The sequence below is a fragment of the Camarhynchus parvulus genome, chromosome 22 (assembly GCF_901933205.1).
Source record: "Camarhynchus parvulus chromosome 22, STF_HiC, whole genome shotgun sequence".
Classification (NCBI taxonomy): domain Eukaryota; kingdom Metazoa; phylum Chordata; class Aves; order Passeriformes; family Thraupidae; genus Camarhynchus; species Camarhynchus parvulus.
In genome coordinates this window covers 4677991-4700258 of record NC_044592.1, presented here as the reverse complement: position 1 = coordinate 4700258, position 22268 = coordinate 4677991, and the positions used below count along the sequence as shown (strand labels likewise).

Sequence of the window (22268 nt, the reverse complement as noted above, 5' to 3'; positions counted from 1 at the left end):
CCCTCTCAGCCCCGAGCAGCGCCGGAGGAGCGAAGCCCCCGGAGCCGCCAAACCCCCGCGCTCCCCTCACGACCCGCCCCCCCGGTTCCCTCACACAAACACGACCCGGGGCGGAGCCATGGAATGGGCGGGAAACAGCACCCATTTTCAATTGGATCATCCAGCTGTCCATCATCATAACCCCGCCTCTCATCGCCGCGTTCGTTATTGCTATTCGCCGGGCGGTGACGTCACCGACGCGAGGGCGCCCCGCCCTCACCCCGCTGCGTGCCGTGTGCAAAGGCAACACAGCCGTTAAACGAGCCGCTGGGCGGAGCCAGCGATGGACGGGAAAAGAAGCGGCTCGCCCATTGGGCACCGCGGGATGTTCAAACTAGTATGGGAGGCGGTGATTGGTGGCGACGCGGCGCGGCCCGCCGCCCCCGCCCGGGCGGGTCATTGTCTGGCGGCTCCTGAGGCGGGTCGGGCGCGGCGGTGGCTTTGGGGTTCGGACGGCGGCGGCGGTACCATGGTGAGGGCAGGGGCAGCAGTGCGGCTCGGGACTCGGGGGGCCGGCCAGGACAGCGCGGCCGGGTAGAGCCGGGCCCCGTGGGGCCGCCAATGGGCGCCGCTGTCAGCACAGGCCGGGCGGGGGGAGGGGGCCGGGCCCCGGTCTGTGACCTTGGGTCCGGCCCGGCGCTCTCCCGGTGCCCCGTGCCCGCTGCCGCCTGGTTCCTGGGCAGGGGGTATGTCCTGCCCTCCAAGCCCGGCCCCGCCGGTGCCGTCCCGCGCTGTCAGAGCGGCGCGGTTGCGGCCGGGGTCTCCTCGGCCGTGGCTTGTGCCGGTTGCGGGGCGGTTGGACGGCAGGAAGCGGCTGTCGTGAGGGAAACGTCGATCGAGGGGCCCAAGCTGGCTCTGTCAACCGCCCGGCGCCTCCTCCGGGGTTACGCGGACACATCTCGGCCCGCTTCCCGGGGAAACGGCCCGGTCCGGGGGGAGGAACGGGGAGTTCATTCTGCCCGGTGCCCCGTTCCTGTGGGCCCGCAGGGGGAATGGGGGCGGCCGGGTATGGAGCTGTCAGCCAAGGCGGGCAGGGGGATGTGGGTTACGGGGTTCCGTGGATCGGCAGGGTCCCTGGGGGGGTTCCGCGGGTCAGCGGGAGCGTTCTGTGGTTCCACAGGCGGGTTCTGTGGGTTTGCAGGGGGCTCGGGCGGTTCTGTGCAGCCGCGGGGGTTCTGTCGTTCTCCGAAGATCCACGGGAGAGGTTCTGTGGGTCCGCAGGGGGCTTGGGGGGTTCTGGGGATCCACCGGTGGGTTCGCTGGTGGCTCCGGAGCCGGCGGTGAGGGTCCCGGTCCCTCCGCGGTAATGGCAACGCCGTTGGGTTATGCAACTCCTGCTGCCGCCAAGAACTTGTGCTCGGGGATGTCTGGGAATGTGCGGCACGAGATAAGAAGTTGCTGCTTGCAGGGCTTTTATCCTGTTTGAAGCAATAAGAAGAAAAAAAAAAGTTTGCCTGCCGTGAAGGAGCCAGCGGGTCAGAGCCAGGGAGGGAGGATTTAGGTCGGGAATGTGCTCCCAGCGAGGGGCTGTGGTGGAGAGGAGGGATGGAGATGCCACAAGGATTGTCCCAAGCCGGAGGGTGAGGAGAGAATTGCTGGGGATTGCCCCCTCAGGAGGGAGGAGTCCTGGAACCCTCACTCCCAGCACGAGGGGGAGGGATGATTTCCCATAGGGAGCAGGAAGCACCTGGGCTGGGGGAACTTCCCATCGGGACAAACCTCGGGATTTCCACAGCCAGACCTTTCTTGCTCTTGGTAGTCAACCCCCCTGTGAAAATGTGTCGGGCAGGCAGCTCCGAGCTGGAAAACCTGCTGGGGCAGTGGGAAATTCACAGCTGGCTGATAAAAGCCCGCAGTGGGAACAGCCAGTGCTTTTCCCAACGCTGCTTGTTATTCCTGGGGCAAGGAAATATCCACAAATCCCCCTTGCCTCCCCCTTCCTTTCCCATAAATCTCCATTTCCACCCCTCGAATCCACCCCCAAAACGCCCCCCTTGAGTTCAGCAGTTTGATGCAGCAATGTTTTCTCCTGTTGAAAGTAACTGCTAGGGAGAGGATTTGCTGGGTCCCCCATGGCCTCACCCGGCGCCCTCTGCTTGCTTTAATCACCTCGGGATTAATTAATGCCCCCCTCGTGACTAATTTTTTTTTCCAATGTTTGAACTGATCGTTGTGTTAACTCCCACCTGGCTGGGATTGGACCCAGAGCTTGGACATTCCCAGATTAACCAGCATCTTATTTTAAGGATTAACGTGCTCCACTTGCTCTCCTGGTGTGTCTGAATCCTTTCAGCTCCCTCTCCATGAGCCAAAATTCCTCCTTTGTAGAGGGGATGGGGATTGTGGGATCAATATATTCTAGAAAAACAGGGATTGTGAATATCCAGGGTGTTTACAGGCTACCTTGTCTTTCTGTGGGCTGGAAAACTTGGTTTTGGGGATTCTTATCCCTGTTTTTTTTACCTGGAGCGGGTTTTGGGTTGCTGACGTCTTTCCCACTGGGAAGGTGCAGCTCCCTCTGCTTTCCTGCGTCACCCAGGGCTCTCACCTTCATTAGGAACAGATCTCATTAGTGATTAATGATGTCATAGGGGCTTCCCATATCCCTGGAATCCGTGGATTTCCTGGCAGCGGATGGGAGAGCCCGTTCTCTCTTCCTTGTTACTCAGCAACTCCCAAACTCTTGGCTTTGGCATTTCCACCCCTCCCAACGTGGTTTTCATTAAACCCACCATTTCTGGGGCTCCTGGTGATTTCCACTCTGGAGTAGGAGGGGAATTGCCCCCGAATCCCACAGGATTCACATTCCCATGTGCAGGAACAGCGCCCTGCCCAGTGTCAGCATGTGGAGAAATCCGATCTGAAAACAAACTGGATTCACAACTCAGCAATGGGATTTTGGGCTGTTTCTCCCTCATTTGGCATTTTCTAGAACATACTGGGAGTAGTGGCAGCACGATGAGACCCCTGGGTGAGGGAGCAGCTGCTGCACCCTGAAAACCTCCCTTGTTTATCCCCTTGAATCCACGTGGTTCGAGCGGCCCTGAGTTGCCAGGGAGCTGCCAGCTTATCCTGCAGCAGGTCCCTCTGGCTTAGAATTAACGAGATTGTTTGGATTCAGGGGCTGATTAGATTAATTAACGGGCCCCTTTCTCCCCCAGGCTGGCGGCAAGGCGGGCAAGGACAGCGGCAAGGCCAAGGCCAAGGCCGTGTCACGCTCCCAGAGGGCCGGGCTGCAGGTATGCTCAGGGTGCTGGGCACCCCCACGCCTCTGCTTTGGGGTCAGAACTGCGTGTTTTGGCACTGGGAGGGCTATGGAGCCATGGGGGGCTTGCAGGGGGGGTTTGCTGTCACGGGGGACACAGGGGATGGGAGGAGTAATTGGGAGAAGTATGATATTATTATATTTTGTTATAACATTTTATATTATAATATTTCATGTTATAATAGTTTATGTATTTTTATAGCCTAATATTTATAATATAACATTTCTATATTCTATTATTATACATTACAATACTTTATATAATTATATAATATATATTTTGTTATGGTATTTTTATTATATATTTTATTATAATATTTTAAAAATAATTATTTTAATTAAAATACAGTTATTTTATGCAATACAAGATATAACATATACACATATACACTTATATACATTTTAGTAAATTATAATTTATGAGATCTATGTATAATAAAATATATAAATATATATTTATATTTTATAATATTTATGTTATTCACATATAAATATATATCGTAAAAACATGTCAATACATATCATAAAAATATCATGTGTTATTATAACATATGTTAATATTAGCTATTAACTAGTAATAAATGAATCAGATTATGATCTGTTTGGAGAGTTGCACCCAAATCAGCCGTGCAGTGTGTAAATGTGTACGCTGTGGGGGCTGTGGGTGTTAACGAGGTCGCTAATTGCCCCCCAGTTCCCAGTGGGCCGCATCCACAGGCACCTGAAGACTCGGACCACCAGCCACGGGCGCGTGGGAGCCACGGCGGCCGTGTACAGCGCGGCCATCCTCGAGTACCTGACCGCTGAGGTAGGGCCCCCTTCCTCTGCAGCCCCCGCAGCCCCCTGCCCCGGGCATTCCCACCCACTCCCGCCCTCCTGCAGGTGCTGGAGCTGGCCGGGAACGCGTCCAAGGATCTCAAAGTGAAGCGGATCACGCCCCGGCACCTGCAGCTGGCCATCCGCGGCGATGAGGAGCTCGACTCGCTGATCAAAGCCACCATCGCCGGAGGAGGTGGGCCTGGCTCCCTGCTCCTCCTGGGGGGGACTGGGGCAGGGAGAGAACGGGGGAAACCAGACAGGGATTGGGGCAAGGAGGGGACGTGGGGACAAGGATTGTGGCAAGGAGGGGAATTTGACAGGAATTTGGCATAAGCACCCGGGCTTGCTGCTTCCCTCGATTCACACTGAGGGGGATCCGCCTGACATTCACAAAATGGGGAATTGAGGTTTTTTTGCAGTTCTTGGGAATTCTGCAGGTGGCTTCACAGGATTTCTCCCCTCCTCTCTGCAGGTGTCATTCCCCACATCCACAAGTCTCTGATTGGAAAGAAGGGACAGCAGAAAACGGCGTAGAGGGAGCGCAGCACCAGATCCCCCCGTCATCGTACTGTACCTGGGCACAGGAACATCTCGGGGACACGAGGGATTTTTTTAAGGAATAGTTGAAGGGAAGAGCATAGAGGATTGACTGTAGAGGAAGCATTGGGATGGGTTTAGATTCTGAGTAGGACACACCGTGGGCTGTGGGGCAGCAGCTGGGGGTGGGCGAGGGGCTTGGCTGCCCCCGCGTTTTATACAAAAATGGAACCCATAAACCATTTTTTACAAAAATCCAGACTGTCTCCAGTGGTGGGGTGGGAGGGGGCGTCGGGACCTCCCCGGTACCGGAGAGGGACAAGCACCGCCCACTATGCAAATGTTGGGTGGGTGGGGCATGTCCCAAGGCCCCGCCTCCCGGGAACACATGGCCGGCTCTGTCCGTCTGTCCTGGCCCAGCACAGGAGTGTTTGTGCGTCCGTCCCGCCCATCTGAACAGTATCTGTGTGTCCGTCCGTCCCCGGGCCGGGGGTGCGAGCGGGCAGCAATTGGGAGTGTGCGTGTTTGTCAGACAGGTCTGGCTGTGTGGGGGCCACATCTCCATCCCTCCGGTCCGTCTGTCCGTCTGCGACTGTCAGGCTGTCAGTCCTGGCTGTCCCTCTGTCCTGCCCACATGGGTCCTGCCCAAGCTCCCCCCGAGCCCCGGATGTAGCAGCTGGATACAGGGGTGCTCCGAGCCGGGCCCGGAGGCGGTGCCGGGGGCAGCCGCAGCCGGGCCGGCTCCTGCACTGGCAACACCGGGCGCCGGTTGCATCAGGCGTCAAGTGGCCCTGAGGGCCGAGGCCACCATCAGGGCCGTGCCCGGGCTCAGGTGCGCCCCGCCGCACCGCAGCGCCTGGGGTAGCCGCGGGAGCGGTTGTGACCGGGGCAGGGGCCGGGCCGGGCCGGGGTCGGTGCCGGCGGGCCCGAGGTCGCACAATGGCGACGCCGGTCTGCGCAAGATGGCGGCGGCCGGGGCGGGGCCGTCCTCGCTGCCCGTGGGCAGAGCACTGCGCATGCGTGCTCCGTGCAGTCGCCGGGCGCATGCGTGCGCCGCCGCGCGCCTCTAGCTGCCGGGCCGCGCGGGAGGCACCATGCGGACACCACGGGGGAGTACGGCGGGGGCATCGGTGTCCGACCGCAGCATTGCGCCGTGCGGAGCACAAAGGACGGCCTGACCGGCGGCTTAACTCCGGTAAGTGCCCGGCTGGTAGTGGGGCGCTACGGGCTGCCCCGGAGATTGATCCCAAGTTCCGTGTTACGTAACGTGCTCCCCCTGCCCGACTGCAGTGGTTCTGGCTCCCCGCCCCCGTGGCCCATATGAAGTTCGCCATTGGCTACAGCAGCAGAGGGGCGGGGCGAGGAGGCTATAACTAGAGGCGGCGCAGTTGGGGCCGCGTTCAGTCCATCGCTGCTGCTCTCGGGTTGTGCTGTTCGTGTGCTCTCCCGCTCTCCCCTTCCGCCTGTCGCCGCCCATCGCGCCGCCATGAACGGGCAGCTGAACGGTTTCCACGAGGTGTTCATCGAGGAGGGCACCTTCCTCTTCACCTCCGAATCCGTGGGCGAGGGGCACCCAGGTGCGGGCCGAGCGGGGCTGGGCGGGGCGGCGATCGCGCAGGCGCGGCCGGGGGCGGGAGGGGGAGAGAAGGAGGATGAGGATGGTGAAGATGAGGATGAAAGCGAAGGAAATGAGGATGAGGATGGAGGGGAATGAGGGTGGGCCGGGGCGGGCGGGCGGGCGGTGACGCGGGCGGGCGCGCGCGCAGTGTGAGGCGGGCGCGCGCTCGCCGCATTGCGGGCCCGGCGCGCACGTGCGGCCCGCGTGGGGCGGGACACGGGGGGCGGGGGGGGGGGGGAACCGGTGCCGCCGTGACTCAGCCGTGACTAAGCAGCTCCCGGTGCCCCCGCACCCCACGGGAACCCCCCCTCCCCGTGGGCTCCGTCCCCGCGTGGATGCCGGCGGTAACACAGGCCCGGTGACCCCCACACATACACACCGCTCCCCCCGGAGTGTCGCCCTCAGCCCACCCCGCGCCCCCCGACGGTGCCGCCGGTGCCGCCCGGCCGGTGATGAAGTGCCGTAGGTATCTCCGGGGCGGTGGTTGGAGCCCCCCAGGCTCGGTACCGGCCGATGCCGGTCTCTCCCGCTCTTTGTCCTCGCCGTTTCGGGGCACATGACCGTTAATCTGCGGAGGCGGCTGCCAACGCCCAGCGCCCGCTTCTTGGGCACACCCAGAACCCCTAAACCCTCTCAGCTCTGTCCATTCGGGCACCCAGAGCACGCTGAGCAGCCCCCGAACTCTCATCAGCTCCGGATCCCACTCGGGCCCCACAGCGCCCCACAGCTCTGCTTCTTCTGCCTCCAGCACCCCCAACCCCGTGGCACAACCTGTGCTTGCTCTGGAGGCTGGGAGATCCGATACCTCCCTCTTTCCCACCAAAAAGCATCCGGGGCATCGTCCTCCCCTCACCCAGCTGGGCGCTGCCTTGTCCTCGCCCAGATCCTGCCCGGAAGGTCGCTGCCAAGGACACCCGCAGTCCTGGGAACACGGGTGGCCCTTGGGACACCCCCCGGGAGCAGGAGGGAGCTGGTGTCTGGTGGGGTATGGCTGGAGCAGCTTTGGCTGGAGGCAGAGCTGCTGGGAGCTGGCGTGCTGCAGATTTGGGAAGCTGGCACACGGGTCTGATCCCCTCAGTGGTGCCACAGGGCTCAGCCTTAGTTGGAGCTGGAGCTTAACTGGGACATGCCTGGAATTCCAGGCTGGGGACAAGGCGAGGGCTGTGTGCACCCTGGGGGGTTCCTGGGTCATGGGGCTCCGATCCCCGTGCTGGAGGCTCCGGAAGGAAGGGCTGTGCTGTGCTGGGCTGTCCCACGCCACCGTGACGCCTCCTGCTCTCCATGTCCCCAGATAAAATCTGCGACCAGATCAGCGATGCTGTCCTGGACGCCCACCTCAAGCAGGACCCCGATGCCAAGGTGGCCTGTGGTGAGTAAGGGCACCAGGGAACAGGCGGTGGGTGACGTGGAAGTGACAACACGCTGACGTCACCCTTGTCCCCGCAGAGACGGTCGCCAAAACCGGGATGATCCTGCTGGCGGGGGAGATCACCTCCCGGGCCAACGTGGACTACCAGAAGGTGGTCCGGGACACCATCCGGCACATCGGCTACGACGACTCCTCCAAAGGTGTGTTCCGGGCTGCCACGGCCTCAGCGACAGCTCGGGGTGGCACCAGGCTCACAAGAGCCCCCTTTGTCCCCTCAGGCTTTGACTACAAGACGTGCAACGTGCTGGTGGCCCTGGAGCAGCAGTCCCCGGACATCGCCCAGGGCGTGCACCTGGACCGCAGCGAGGAGGACATTGGTGCTGGTGACCAGGTGAGCCCCGGGGCCGTGGGCTCCCCGTGGCGTGACCGAGGGCCGAGTGTGACCCCCTTGTCCCTGTGCCCCAGGGGCTGATGTTCGGCTACGCCACGGACGAGACGGAGGAGTGCATGCCCCTGACCATCGTCCTGGCACACAAGCTCAACGCCAAGCTGGCCGAGCTGCGCCGCAGCGGAGCCCTGCCCTGGCTGCGCCCCGACTCCAAGACACAGGTGAGGAGTTGGTGGCTCCACAGAGCCCTCGGCAGCCCCGTGTCCCCGCCTGGCCTCTGACTGGTGTGGTGTCCCCACAGGTGACAGTGCAGTACATGCAGGACCGCGGGGCCGTGATCCCCATCCGGGTGCACACCATCGTCATCTCGGTGCAGCACGACGAGGACGTGTGCCTGGACGAGATGCGCGACGCCCTCAAGGAGAAGGTCATCAAGGCCGTGGTGCCCCCCAAGTACCTGGATGATGACACCATCTACCACCTGCAGCCCAGCGGCCGCTTCGTCATCGGCGGGCCCCAGGTGCAGCCCGGGGCACTGTGGGGACAGCAGTGACACTGTGCTGGTGACGGTGGCACAGTGATGGTGTGGTGCTGTGGGCAGGTGACAACATGGTGACAGTGCTGACGTGGTGATGGTGACACTTAGGGTGGCACAGTGGTGGTGAGAATGGCGTACAGGTGGTGTGCTAATGGTGGCAGTGGTACCATGACAGCGCTCACAGAACAGTGATGATGACACTGGTGACAGTGCAGACAGGGTTGTGACGCTGCTGTCCCTGTCCCCCCAGGGTGACGCGGGGCTCACCGGCCGCAAGATCATCGTGGACACGTACGGGGGCTGGGGGGCGCACGGCGGCGGCGCCTTCTCGGGCAAGGACTACACCAAGGTGGATCGCTCGGCCGCCTACGCCGCGCGCTGGGTGGCCAAGTCCCTGGTGAAGGCCGGGCTGTGCCGCAGGGTGCTGGTCCAGGTGGGTGCTGCTCTGGTCTGGGTGGGTGCCAATCCCCCCTCTCAGGCTCCTGGGGTCCGGCCTCACCCGCAGCCCCGTCCCCCCGCAGGTGTCCTACGCCATCGGGGTCTCGCACCCCTTGTCCATCTCCATCTTCCACTACGGCACCTCGCAGAAGAGCGAGCGCGAGCTGCTGGAGATCGTCAAGAAGAACTTCGACCTGCGCCCCGGGGTCATCGTCAGGTAACGGGCGCGGGGGGCTGTGCCGGGGGGCGGGGCGGGCGGGGGTCCCTCCCGGAGCAGCCCGGGGACCGCCTGGCGCCTGGACCCGGCGCGGAGCCGCTCGGCCGGACTGAGAAGGCGCGCTCGGGGCGCGGACGGGGTAAGTATCCGCCGGAGCCGAGCGCTTGGAGCTTCCCCGGCTCCCGCCCGAGCCCCGGAGGCGCGGCCCGGGAAGCTCCAACCGCCCCGCGGGGCGGGGAGGGGGCGGAGGCGCCGCTGCGGAACCCCCGGCCAGGCAGGGAAGGAAGGGGCGAAGGCAGGAGCCCGGGGCAGCCTCACTGAGTCGGGAATTGTGTATTCCAGGGATCTGGATCTGAAGAAGCCCCTCTATCAGAGGACTGCAGCCTATGGCCACTTTGGTAGGGACAGTTTCCCTTGGGAAGTGCCCAAAAAACTAAAATACTAAGGAGAAAAGAGCATTGTTAGGGCTTTTCCCCCCACTCCCGCGGGCGTAGGTTACAGAGAAGCCCGTGGGCTCTGGGGGAAAGAGCTCCCGGCCCCCCCCAGGCTCCCTGGCCCCCCCATTGTCTCTCACCATCGTTTTGGTTGTGTGGGGACCACGTGCCTCTCCTGGAGCCCCCCCTCGTGTCCCCCCAATTCCCTCTAGGTGGTTTTTAACAAATCTCCCTTCACTCCGAGCTGTGAGATGGGGAAAAAGGCCCAAGTGCCCTCTCTCACCCTCCCCGTGCCCCCACAGTCTCTCTGTGGCAGGGGCCTCCCCGTTTTGGGTCCCAGCAGTCCTGCTGTGGGGGGATACTCCATTTTATCAGTCCTCTTCTTCCCCAAATTCCACTACATCAGGGGGACCCCCGTTTTGGCTGCCGCCGTCCCTCCCATCCTGCTGCAGGGGGGGACACACAAACCCCCCGTTCTGGCTCCCTGTGTGTCCCCCCACAGTCCCCATTCCACTGGGAGGATTCTCATTCTGGCTCCCCCAGTCCCACTGGTGGGGAAGACACTTCCCATTCCACCTCCCCACCCCCCTGGGACCTCGCTGGTGCTGGGTTTGGTTCTTAACCCTCATTTTTAACTTCTTTTTGTTCCAAAAATGCACATTTTGGGGGGGACACGGTAAAACCAACCCCAAAACCCCCCTGAGGGTTTGGTACCAGAGGAAAACATTTTACTTTTTTTTTTTTTTTTTTTGGGGTTTTAATCCAAAAGCTGAGAAGCAACTCCCCAACTGCACAACTCCTCCACCCCCCAACTTTGTCCGGATTTTGGGGGGCAAGGGGGGGCATTTGGCGCTTGATACTTGAAGGTTTGGTGTATTTATTGTGCGCCGAGGCGGGGGCGTGAGTACAGAGAAGCCCCCGCGCTCAGCCGGCAGCTCCTGATCCCCGATGAAAGCCCCCCCTTCCCCTTCCCCCGCCCTCCCCCCAGCCCCCCAGCGCTTTGGGGTGAAACGGGGCGGGATTGGGTTTGTTGGAGCGCCGGGGGTGCCCGGGCGCGGCGCTGGTGGCCGGTGTGGTACAGAGAAGCCGGCTTGTTTACTGCCCGCCCGGGCTCCGGCCCCCAGAGTGCCTTGGGGGGGGGCAGGGGGGGCTTTCCCTGCCCTTGAGGATAGGTTTTTTTTTGGTTTTTTTTCTTGGTTTTACTATTTTCGGGAGGTTTCGTCCGAATGTTTTAATCCACTGAATCCAAAAATGAACTCAAAAAGAAAAAGAATCTCAATAAAAGCGATGGGTTAGATGGAGCCACCTCGAGTGTGTGGGGGACGCGGGGGCAGCTGAGGGATTTTGGGAACTGAGGCACTGGAGAGGGAGAAACTGGGGTGCAAGGGAAAGTGGGGGTTGGGGGAGGAGATGGGGAGAAAATGTGTGTGGGGGAAATAGGGTGGGGAAGCGGAGTACAAGGCAGGAATGAGCATTGGGGCAACAGGTGCGGGGGAAACTGGGGTTTGGGGAGATAATGGGAATGGGAAACAGGTATGGGGGAAACAGATTTGGGGGAATTGGGGTATGGGGGAGATGGGATGGAGGAACCAGGAGGGGGATGTGGCTGAGGGATGGAGGGAAAGGGGCACAGTGGGGAACGCACAGGGCAGGGGGGCGGTTATGGGGAGAATCTGGGGACCGGGGGAAACTGAGGCACGGGAGGATTTCTGGCTTACAAAACTGCATTTATTTGGGGCGTTCAGAGCTCGGGGCCCCTCGGGGCCCCCCCGTCGCTCTCGGGCCGAGCCTCCTCCTCCTCCCCGCGCCAGCTGGCGAAGGCCACCTCCTGTGCCAGGCGCTCCGGGGCAGGGCGGCCCAGCGCCAGGTTCCGCAGGGCGATCAGCGTCATCAGGGCACTGCGGGGACAGCCGTGGGCACCGGGGGCACTGGGGACGCGAGGGGACGCGAGGGGACAGGGGGCTCCGGGACTGACCTGCGGCGGAAGAGGAAGAACTTCCTGCGGAGGAAGCGGCGCAGGCGCTGGGCCAGGCTGGACTGGCGCTCCCGGCGCTGCTGGCGCTGCTCCCGCCGCAGGAACAGCGACACCAGCGGGTCCGGGGGGGCCCCCGCGGGCAGCGGCTCCCCCAGCAGCGGCCGCAGCTCGGGGGGCAGCGGGGCCTGCTCTGGGGGCAGAGGGGCTGCGGGTTGGGGGGGCTGTGATCCCCCCAGCTCAGCCCAGGGATTCTCGGGGTCCCTGTGATCCCCCCAGCTCAGCCCAGGGATTCTGGGGGTCCCCATGATCTCCCCCCCAGTTTGGTGATGGGAACTGGGGCTGTTGCTGTGATCTCCCCACCCCAGTGGCAGGGATGGGCTGTCCCTGTCACCCTCCCAGGCTGTTGCTCACCAGAGAATGAGGTGACTGCAATTTGGGGTCCCTGCTGTCCCCCCAACCCCAGTGACAGTGACTGGGGTCTTCCATGGTCCCCCCAGCCCACTGCTCACCAGGGGCTGAGCTGACTGAGCTTTTGGGTGTGAGGTGATGGGGATTTTGGAGTCCCGGGAAGCAAGGCCTCAAGGATTTTGAGGTTCCCAGGTGTGCAGTGCCAGGGGTGCCCAGCACTGGGTGTTTGGGGGTCTCAGGGGTGCCCAGCGCTGGGTGTTTGGGGGTCTCAAGGGTGCCCAGCACTGGGTGTTTGGGGGTCTCAGGGGTGCCCAGCGCTGGGTGTTTGGGGGTCTCACCGGTGCCGTTGCGCACGCGCTCCCGCAGCTCCCGCAGCCGCGTCAGGTTCTGCTCCAGCTGCAGCGCCGTGGTGTTCACGTACAGGTACATGTAGCACGAGGGCTCGGGGGACACCGTGTGCACCTTGTGGTACTGCCCTGCTGGCAGCTGGGGGAACGGGGTGTCAGCACCCCCGGGCACCCCCAAACCCCCCCGGGGAACCCCCGGCCTCACCTGCATGCCCTGCCCCTCCTGCAGGGAGACCCTGGCCTCACCTGCATGCCCTGCCCCTCCTGCAGGGAGTGGTTCTGCTGCTGCTCCACCAGCTCCACCAGCACCTGCCCCTTCAGCACCCGCAGGCTCGTGTTCCCCAGGTCCTCGCTCACAAAGTTCTCCAGGTGCAGGCCTGGAACACAGCTGGCTCTGTACCCCCACCCCAAACCCCCGGACCCCCTGTGCCCCCTCCAAGCCTCAGGTACCCCCCATGTCCTCCACTCCACCCTCCCACAGACTGCACGGATGCCCCTGAAGCCCTGTGTCCCCCATGCCCCCTCCATGCCCCATGACCCCTGTACCCCCCCAGGAGCCCCGGGCCGCACCGGGGAAGTCAGCGATGAACACGGTGTCCGTGTGTCCGTCCAGCTGCGCCTCCAGCTCCTGCAGCCGCTGGCGCCACGGCGACAGGTCCACGAGCAGCGGCAGCAGCCACGGCGTGGGGGTCCAGGGGGACCAGGGGGCGCGCACCAGGTCCACTCGGGGGTCCACGAGCCTGGGGGGATGAGGGCTCAAAACCCTGCAGCGCCCCCAGATCCCTGGTGTGCCCCCAAAGCACTGCTGGAAGCGACAGTGCTCATGGCACCGGGGACCGTAACAGCACACAGGGTCCACAACAGCTGTGGGGACAAGCCACCCCCTTGTGGCACCCCCACGTGTCCCTGTGTTGCCCCAAAGCCTGTGTCCTCCCCGACCTCAGCTGAAAGGAGCAGCAGCAGCAGCCACAGCTCCCAGACCAGGCCCACCCGCGGGTCCCCATGGCCCCTGTCCCCCACATCCTCTGTCCTCCATGTCCCCGCATGTCCCCTGTCCTCGTGTCCCCTGTCCCCCCATGCGCCACCTCTGCTGGAAGCGCTCGTTGATGGACACCCAGACGTCGAAGTAGATCTGGGGCTGGCTGACGTTGTAGCGCGGCAGCAGCCGGCTCAGGCAGGCCGAGTACTGCTTCAGCATGTCAGCGTGGTCCCGCCAGCGCCGGCTCTGCGTGAACGCCTGCGGAAACGGGGAAACTGAGGCACGGGGCAGCACTGCAGGGCCACTGGGCCATGGGGACACTGAGGGACAGAGAAACAGAGGCACAGGGATAGCAGCATGGCGAGACTGAGGGAGTGAGGGATGAGGAACTGAGGCATGGGGACAGCGGCGTGGGCAAACAGGCACTGAGGGATGGGGGAATGAAGGATGGGGGAAACTGAGGCACGGGGGAATGAGGGATAGGGCAAACTGAGGAAATGAGGGATGGGGGAAATGAGGCATAGGGAAAAACGAGGCTCAGGGGTTCCATGAGTGATAGGGAAACATGGGGAGAAACAGAGGCACAGGGGGAAAACGAGGGATGAAGGAAACTGAGGCCCACGGGGGAAGTCCCCGCGTTTGGGAGCTCTGGGGGTCACTCACCCCTGGTTTGAGGTAGCCCACCTCCCCAGTGAGCCCGTCCCTGTAGGTGATCTTGACATGCTGGTGGAAGCGGGAGTGCACCATCATGTCCCACGAGTAGCCATAGAGCCCGTTGGTCCAGTTGTTGTAGCCCTGGGGGGACATGGGGGGGTCACAGAGCACAGGGCAGTCCCCAGCCCAGGGCACAAGGAGGGGACAGGGCCCCCAAACCCACCACCATTCCCCTTTTACCACCCTAAATCCCCCCAAATGCCCCAGTCCCCTCCCTGTGCCCCCCAAACTCCTCCTCATCCTCCCCAGAGCATCTCCCCGTGCCCACCTGGGTGATGAAGTGCGAGTAGGGCAGGAAGAGCTGCTCCAGCACGTAGAGGATGGTGAAGGCCGCGGCCAGGTGCTGGCGAGGCCGAAGGCCCCCCCGGGCTCTCCTGCCCCCGTAGTGGCAGTCGGGGCTGGGCTGGGGGGGCTCCGTGCTGGGCAGCCAGGCCTGCAGCCGGGGGGGGCAGCGGGCCACGAGCCCCCGGGGCCAGTGGGGCCGGCAGAAGAGCCCGTTGGTGGCCAGCATGGTGTACGAGAACATGCCTGGGGAGAACAGGCAGGGACCCCCGCTGCACCCGGGGCTGGGGGGGTCCCTGCACAGGGCCGCGGCGTTTTGGGGTGTCTGGGCACCCCTGTTCAGGACTGGGGGGTTTGGGGCTGTGGAGGGGGGAGATCAGCCTGGTTGGGGTGCCATGTCCAGGCTGCAGATGCTCGGGGGGTGCCCTGGGCACACTCGGCGGTCTGGGGGTGCCTTTTCCCCCCTCACCGATGCTGAAGAGCTGGGAGTTCATGCAGTGGAAGTAGGTGACGAAGACGAGGGCCAGGGGCCGCGTGGCGTCGAAGAAGAGCAGGAATCCGGCGGAGAGGTCGAGCACCAGCCCGCCCCCGTGCACCACCAGGCGGCTGGTCAGCTCCTCCGACAGCACCAGCCTGGCCACGGAGCCCTCCTCGGCATCGGCCCCGCCCCAGCGCCGCCCCCAGCCCACCCTGCCCCTGCTCAGCCCGTCCCACCACCGCCCTCACCTTCCTCCTGCTGTGCGTCCTTCCTCATCCTCAACCCAAACCCATCCCCCTGTACCCCTCCTCATCCTCATCCCATCCCCATCCTAACCCAGCCCAGCAGCCCTCCTCCCTTCCCCATCATCATCATCATCAAACCTCCTTAATCTCACTCTCCAAACCCCATAACCCTCCTCATCCCATCCCACTGATCCCATTGATCCCATTCCCATCCCATTGATCCCATCCCATTCCCATCCCAATCCCATCCCATTGATCCCATCCCAGCCCCATCTTCATCCTCATCCCTTCCCTATCATCCCCTCAATTCCGCTGCACCCTCATCGACCCCCTTCACCCTCCTCATCCTCACCCCTCCCCCACCCCGTGCCCCCTGTGGCCCCCTGCCCTGCCCTGCCCTGACCTGAAGGGTGCAAAGAGCCAGTGCCGGGCCAGGGTCCCCATGGAGAAGCCCCCGACCCAGTCTGCGTCCAGCTTCTTGAGCCCCGCGATGAAGTACACGATGAACACCTGGGGGGGCACGGTCAGGGGGGCCTGGGGGGCTCCCAGGGGGTGCCATGGGGGGTCCCGGGGCAGGGACACCCACCTGGGCACGCAGCAGGGCGTAGTTCCACAGCGGCACGTGGGCGTTGCGCTTGCGGGGCCGGAACAGCCCGTCCACGGAGCTGGGGGGACACGGGGACATTGTCATTGTCCCCAGCGTGTCACCCACTGCCACAGCCCTGGGGACACCGAGCCAGGCCTGGCACCCGGACCTGTCCCAGCAGGTGGGTGCACAGCGCCACAGGGACGTCCCCTGGGGACACGGCACCATGGGCACCTGTGCCACTCGCTGGGGACACTGTGGCCTGTACCACTCCAATGCCACGGGGGTCCCCAGGACCCGTGCCACCCCCTGAGCACCCACTGCCATGGGGACCTTGGGATCTGGGCCGCCCCACTGGGACCTTGGTGGCACAAGGGACCCCACAACCTCTGGCACCCATGGGAACCCCAGCCCCACGTCAGCACCTCGCAGAGCCCCACAGCCTGGGATCCCCCGTGCCCCCCGGGTGCCCACCCGTAGCGGTCAGCGCCCAGCAGTGCCAGCTGGAAGCCCAGCAGCCCGTAGAGGTAGGAGTGGTTGTTCCAGGAGGTTTTGTCCAGCAGCAGCAGGTACCAGTAGGGGCACAGGAACGCCAGGCAGCTCAGGCGGTAGCAGCAGCCCAGCATGATGCCCAGGGCACCTGCGGGCACAGGGCCCCCGGTGTGTCCCTGTCCCCAGTGTGTCCCTGTGCCCTCCTGCCGCCTGTCCCAGCCGCCCCCAGCTCCCCTGCCAGTCCCAGCGCCCATTCCCACCCCAGTGCCCATTCCCACCCCAGTGCCAGCCCTTGCCGTGGTTCCTGTCCCCATCCCACCCCCGTTCCTGTCCCAGTGCCACCCCTGCCTGTCCCAGTGCCACCCCCGTTCCTGTCCCAGTGCCACCCCCGTTCCTGCCCCATTCCCCCCGTTTCCCCGGTTCCCGGTGCCCGTACCCAGGAACATGACGGTGTAGAGCAGGTACATCCAGTCCAGGGGCAGCGGCGCCAGGAAGGGCAGCAGGGGGAAGCGGCAAACCTCCAGCCCGTCCAGGTACCGCTGGTCCAGGTGGCCCAGCCCGCGCTCCTGCGGCACGTCCAGGGCCATCAGCAGCCCTGGGGCACGGCGGGCACGGGGCACTCGGTCAGTGGGCACTCGCTCCGTGGCCGCAGCCCGGCCGGGCACTGACCGCTCCTCCCGCCCGGGCCGTGGCCGGACCTTTGCTCCGGTGCTGACGTGTCACGGCCGGACACCGCCGGCCCCGGGGATGGGGGACCCCCGGATCCCGGCCCCTCTCCCCAAACCCCCGAGCCCCCGCGAAGTCCCGGTGTCCCCGAGCCTCCCCAAGGTCCCGGTGCCCCCGAACCCCCGGTACCCCCGGAGCCCCCGCAGCCCCAGCCTCCCTGTGCCCCCCGAGCCCCTGCTCGTCCCCCGGTGCCCCCGGTGTCCCCCGGTTCGCGGTCCCCCTGTCCCGGTGCCCCTCAGAGCCCCTCGGTTCCCCCAGCCCCCGAAGCACCTCCGGCCCTCCCGGTCCCTCCCGGTCCGTCCCAGCCCCGGTTCCCCGGACCCCCCCCCCCGGTGCCGGTCCCCGCTGACCGAAGGCGGCGCGGAAAGCGCCGAGCGCGGCGGGGTCCTGCGGCCGGTGCAGCAGCCGCACGAAGCGGTGCCAGCGCGTCAGCTCCCGCAGCTCGAACCCCAGCAGCCGCCGCGCCAGCCCGGGCCCGGCGCCGGTACCGGGGCTCTTGGGGGTCCCGCTGGGGCTCGGGGGGGGCTCCGCCGCCCCCGCCCGCTCCGGCCGCCGCCGCCGCGCCGGGCCTGCCGGGGGTCACAGGTCAGGGTCAGGGCCCGGGGATCACGGGGGTTCCCGGGGGTCCCGCGCCCCCCGCCCCGCTCCGCACCCGCCGCCGCCGCCGCCGCCGCCATCGCCGCGGCCCCGCCCCGCCCGCCGCACGTGACGGCCGCGGCAGCCAATCAGCGGCGAGGAGGGCGGGGAAAGAGAGCCACACCCAGTCAGACCCCGCCCCTTCTCCCCTCAGACTCCGCCCCCGCCACCCCGGTACCCCCGAGCGGGACCGGAACCGGGACCCGAACCGGGACCGGAACGGGGACCCCCGGGTCCGCCCCAAAGCCCCGGGACCCGCCGGGACCCCCGGCCCGACCTGACCCCGCCCTGACCCCGCCGCGCCCCCGGGCCGCCCCGGGCCCGCCCCCGGCGCTGCCGCCGCTCCCGGAAGCCCCGGGCGGGCGGGGCGGGTCCGGGGCCGCCGCGGGAGCCGAGCCGAGCGGGGCCGGACGGACCATGGTGGGGACGGGGCACCGGGGGCACCGGGTGGGGTACGGGGGGCACCGGGGGACACCGGGGGCACCGGGAGCGGGTAGGGGGGCACCGGGATGTGGGGGGGCTCCGGGGTGTGTGTGGCGGAGCAGCCGGGGTGATCCCGGGTGTCCGTGGGCTGTTTATGGGGTGTCGTGGGGGGTCCCGCGGTTCCCCCTGATCCCTGCCCGGTGTCACAGCCGGGGGTCCCGGGGGTCCCCCTGAGCCCTGCCCGGTGTCACAGCCGGGGGTCCCGGGGGTCCCGGGGTTCCCCCTGAGCCCTGCCCGGTGTCACAGCCGGGGGTCCGGGGGTCCCGCGGTTCCCCCTGATCCCTGCCCGGTGTCACAGGCGGGCGGGGGTCCCGGGGTCCCCCTGATCCCTGCCCGGTGTCACAGGCGGGGGTCCCGGGGGTCCCGGGGTCCCCCTGATCCCTGCCCGGTGTCACAGGCGGGGGTCCCGGGGTCCCCCTGATCCCTGCCCGGTGTCACAGCCGGGGGTCCCGGGGTCCCCCTGATCCCTGCCCGGTGTCACAGGCGGGGGTCCCGCGGTTCCCCCTGAGCCCTGCCCGGTGTCACAGCCGGGGGTCCCGGGGGTCCCCCTGAGCCCTGCCCGGTGTCACAGCCGGGGGTCCCGGGGGTCCCGGGGTCCCCCTGATCCCTGCCCGGTGTCACAGGCAGGGGTCCCGGGGGGTGCCCCCCTGGCAGACGGCGCGGGGGGCTCGGGGCGCGTGCGGGCGCTGCAGCAGGAGGTGCAGGGCGTCACCACCATCATGAGCCAGAACCTGGAGAGGATCCTGGCCCGGGGGGAGAACCTGGAGCAGCTGCACAGCAAGAGCCAGGACCTGGAGGCCACGGTGAGGGGGCTCGGGGGGCACAGGGGGGGCGCGGGGTCACCAGGATGGGCAGGATTGTCCCCAGGGTGTCAGGGCTGCCCTCAGGACCTCAGCTGATGTCCCTGGGGTGGCAGTTGGGGTGCCCAGGTGACAGAGGTGTCCCCATGGGCTAAGGGCTGTCCCTTGCACGGCATTTGGGTTCTCCAGGGTGTCAGGGCTGTCCCAGGGCTGTCCCAGGGCTGTCCCCAGGTCCCTGAGCACTGTCCCTGCAGTCGGAGCACTTCCGCACCACGTCGCAGAAGATGGCCCGGCGCTACTGGTGGAAGAACGTGAAGCTGCTCATCATCCTCGGCCTCGTGGGCGTCATCGTCCTCATCCTCATCATCCTCCTGGCCACCGGCACCATCCCCACCTAGAGCCACCGTCCCCACGGGGACACGGCCACCACAGGGCCCAAATACAGATGGGGCAGAGCCACAGGGACTGGTGTGTGTGTGTGTGTGGGACATGGGGGCGTGGGGGCGTGGGAGGGGACACAGGGGGACATGGTGAGATCAGCATGAGGATGTGGGGGGACATGGGGGGACATGGGGGGGACACAGAACACATGGGGACATGGGGGCACACGAGGGGACAGGCACAGGGACACAGGAGTATGGGGGACACAGGCCCCAGGGATGTGGGGGCGCTCACGTGGGGACCCTGGCATGAAGGGATGTGTGTGTGTGTGTGTGTGTGTGTGTGTGTGTGTGTGTGTGTGTCTGGGGGTTGTGCCGTGCCAGGGCGCCGGGGCCGTGCCAGGCACCGAGGGACAAAGGACACTGTGGTGGCACTGCCACCCTCGGAGGCTGGGCACGGGGGGAAGGGGAGGGACAGGGACGGGGACATGGGGGGTCCCCAGGGACCTGGGCACGGGGTCCTGGTGTGGCCCCACAGCTGCAGGGACGTGGGGACACCGACATGGGGGGTGCGGGGTCCCTTTCCTGGGGGACAGGGCAGTGCCAAGGACACGTGCAGAGGAGTCCTGGGGACACGGTGACAGGGGGGACACGGGGACAGGGGGGACATGGGGGACACAGGGATGGGGGGGGACACGGGGACAGGGGGGACACGGGGACAGGGGGACACAGGGATGGGGGGACAGGGGGGACATGGGGGACATGGGGGACATGGGGACAGGGGGACAGGGGGCTGCAGGGACAGGGGGACACAGGGATGGGGGCAGTGGGGGTCCCGGGGAGCCCCGTCCCGGGTGCGGCCGGGCTGTCCCGCACTGCGGCCGGGCTGTCCCGCACTGTGGCCACTCGAGGGTGGCGGGGGGGCGGTCCCGGTCCCTCCCGGCGGGGGCGGCCGCTGGGCCCGAGGCGGGACGGGTACAGGAACGGGCGCACCGGTACCGGCCCCGAGCCCGGCCCGCGGTACCGGGACCATGGTGAGTCCCGGCGGCCGCTTTCGCTTTCGCTTTGCTCGGGGCAGAGCGGGCTCGGGATCCGCGGGTGCCGGTGCCTGTCCCGGTGCCGGTGCCGGTGCCTGTCCCGGTGCCTGTCCCGGTGCCCGTCCGCCCCCGGGCTCTCCCTGCCGAAGGGAGGGACGCGGGCCCCGGGGGGGTGGGAGGTGGCCCGCGCGGGACTTCCCGTGTCCCCGTGTCCCTGAGTGTCCCCCGCGGTGCCGCTATCGCCGCAGTGCCCGTGTCCCCCCGGTCCCCATCCCCCGGTGTCCCCGTGCCCCGGTGTCCCCCCGGTCCCCATCCCCCGGTGTCCCCGTCCCCACGGTTCCCTGTCCCCGCGCTCCGTGCGTGTCCCCCTCGCGGCGCCATTGTCCCTGCGCTGCCCGTGTCCCCATGTCAGGCTCTGTCCCCAGGGTGGTTCCCGGTGTCCCCATGTCCCCGCAGGGCCCGTCCCCGTGGGCCGGTGTCCCCAAGTTCCCCTGTCCCCGTTCCTCACGGTGCCCATGCCCTCCGTGTCCCTGCCTGTCCCCGTGTCCCCTCCGTGTCCCCTTGGCCCGCAGCGCCCACGTCCCCGGTGCTCCCCACGGTGCTCCCCCCGTGTCCCCACGGTGTCCCCACATTGTCCCCGATGTCCCCAGGCGGGGCTGGAGCGGTGCCAGCGCGAGGCCGAGGAGGTGGCGGAGCTGATGCGACAGAACGTGGCCAAGGCGCTGGAGCGGGAGGGACACCTGGAGGAGCTGCAGAGCCGGGCCCAGGACCTGCGACAGGCGGTGGGACACGGGGGGACACCCAGGGCTGGGGACACTGTGGGGACACCCAGCCTGGGGAGGAGAGGCTCCAGGGCTGCAGAGGGGCTGGGGGGTGTCTGTCTGTCCCCACATGTGACCCCAGTCCCGGAGCAGCCCGTGGCACTGTCCCTGTCCCCTGTCTGTCCCCACATGTCCCCTCTGTCCCCCCAGCCCGTGGCACTGTCCCTGTCCCCTCTGTCCCCCCAGAGCGAGGCCTTCACCCGCACCACGCGCACGGTGACGCGGCGCCAGCGCAGGCGACACCGGCGGTGGCACCTGGTGGCCCTCGGCCTCGGCCTCCTCCTCCTCTTCATGCTGGGGCTGGCCCTGGCGCTGGCCCTGGCACGGTCATCGCCCGGCACTGCCACCAGCACTGTCCCCACCCCGCCGGGGGGCACCAGGCACCCCCCCAGCACCGCGGGGACCCTGTGAGGACACAGCCCGAGGGACCACGGCGGACAATAAATAACGGCAAAGAAACAGCGGGGCTTTTGGGGACACCCACAGTGACAACAGGCAGTATTGCCACCCTGCAGTGACACCAACACACCAGTGGGACATCCTCCAGGAGACCCCACAACCAATAAACTGCAAAATCTGCTCTGGAGGGAGCCTACAACGAAAACCCAGCCAGCCCCACCCGAGGGAAACAGCACAGCAAGCACGGGAGCTCCCTGGGGAGACCTGAGATCCCAAAGCACGAGGATGGACTTCGGGGAGACCCTACAGCAAACACACACCAGGATCTGCTTTGGGATGGCCCTACAAGAACTAAGAATCCAGAATCTGATACGAAGATACCCCACAAGAATAAACCAGCAGAATGGACTCTTGGGGAGACCCTACAATAAACAAACACCAGGATGTGTTCTGGGGAGACCCTACAATAACTAAACACCAGGATCTGTTTTGGGGTGACCCTACAATAAACAAACACCAGGATCTATTTTAGAGAGACCCTACAACAGATAAATACCAAGAGCTCTTTGGGAAGACCCCACAAAGGCAGAGCAGTGGGGGGAGCCCCAGGGTGACCCCACAACAACAAAAGGCCCTGAAATAACAAATAAACCCCACAACGCACAGGACCCGCCCTGGGGACACCCTGGGCACAGCTGGCCCTGGCCCCAGGTGCCACCAACCTGGGCTGGGGCAGGAGGGGACGCAGAGGGGACGCTGGGGACACAGTGGCACCTGAGGAGGGGACATGGTGGCCGCTGGCAGGGGCCTGGCAGCCA

General features: G+C 65.6%; 4 protein-coding genes across 5 annotated transcripts; 3 read left to right on the top strand and 1 right to left on the bottom strand.

The window, feature by feature from the left end:
• Nucleotides 1-322: 322 nt before the first annotated feature.
• Nucleotides 323-4915, top strand: LOC115912536 (histone H2A.V). The gene is made up of 5 exons (XM_030964128.1): nt 323-511; nt 3201-3278; nt 3999-4112; nt 4187-4316; nt 4596-4915. Exons 1-5 carry the CDS (start codon nt 323-325, stop codon nt 4655-4657), a joined length of 573 nt encoding a protein of 190 aa, XP_030819988.1. The 3' UTR covers nt 4658-4915.
• Nucleotides 4916-6058: 1143 nt separating this feature from the next.
• On the top strand, nt 6059-10963 carry MAT2A (methionine adenosyltransferase 2A). Its single transcript, XM_030964120.1, has 9 exons — nt 6059-6237; nt 7570-7647; nt 7725-7847; nt 7926-8038; nt 8113-8256; nt 8337-8555; nt 8824-9006; nt 9095-9228; nt 9571-10963. The coding sequence occupies exons 1-9, from the start codon at nt 6147-6149 to the stop codon at nt 9671-9673; spliced, it is 1188 nt and encodes a 395-aa protein (XP_030819980.1). The 5' UTR covers nt 6059-6146; the 3' UTR covers nt 9674-10963.
• Nucleotides 10656-17949, bottom strand: GGCX (gamma-glutamyl carboxylase). The gene is made up of 15 exons (XM_030964102.1): nt 17943-17949; nt 17245-17463; nt 16605-16763; nt 16151-16316; nt 15677-15755; nt 15494-15600; nt 14837-15000; nt 14354-14613; nt 14035-14166; nt 13478-13629; nt 12963-13132; nt 12639-12769; nt 12384-12531; nt 11638-11827; nt 10656-11560 (listed from the first exon to the last, which is right to left on the bottom strand). The coding sequence occupies exons 1-15, from the start codon at nt 17947-17949 to the stop codon at nt 11404-11406; spliced, it is 2241 nt and encodes a 746-aa protein (XP_030819962.1). The 3' UTR covers nt 10656-11403.
• On the top strand, nt 17912-21844 carry VAMP8 (vesicle associated membrane protein 8). 2 transcript variants are annotated; one of them, XM_030964139.1, is made up of 4 exons: nt 17912-17950; nt 18637-18816; nt 19068-19281; nt 20881-20896. In XM_030964139.1, the coding sequence occupies exons 1-3, from the start codon at nt 17948-17950 to the stop codon at nt 19209-19211; spliced, it is 327 nt and encodes a 108-aa protein (XP_030819999.1). In that variant the 5' UTR covers nt 17912-17947; the 3' UTR covers nt 19212-19281; nt 20881-20896. The 2 variants fall into 2 exon arrangements, with proteins under 2 accessions (XP_030819999.1, XP_030819998.1); XM_030964138.1 differs by lacking the exons at nt 17912-17950; nt 18637-18816; nt 19068-19281 and adding exons at nt 20172-20227; nt 21238-21844 and having other exon boundaries at nt 20881-21012.
• The last annotated feature ends 424 nt before the right edge of the window (nt 21845-22268 follow it).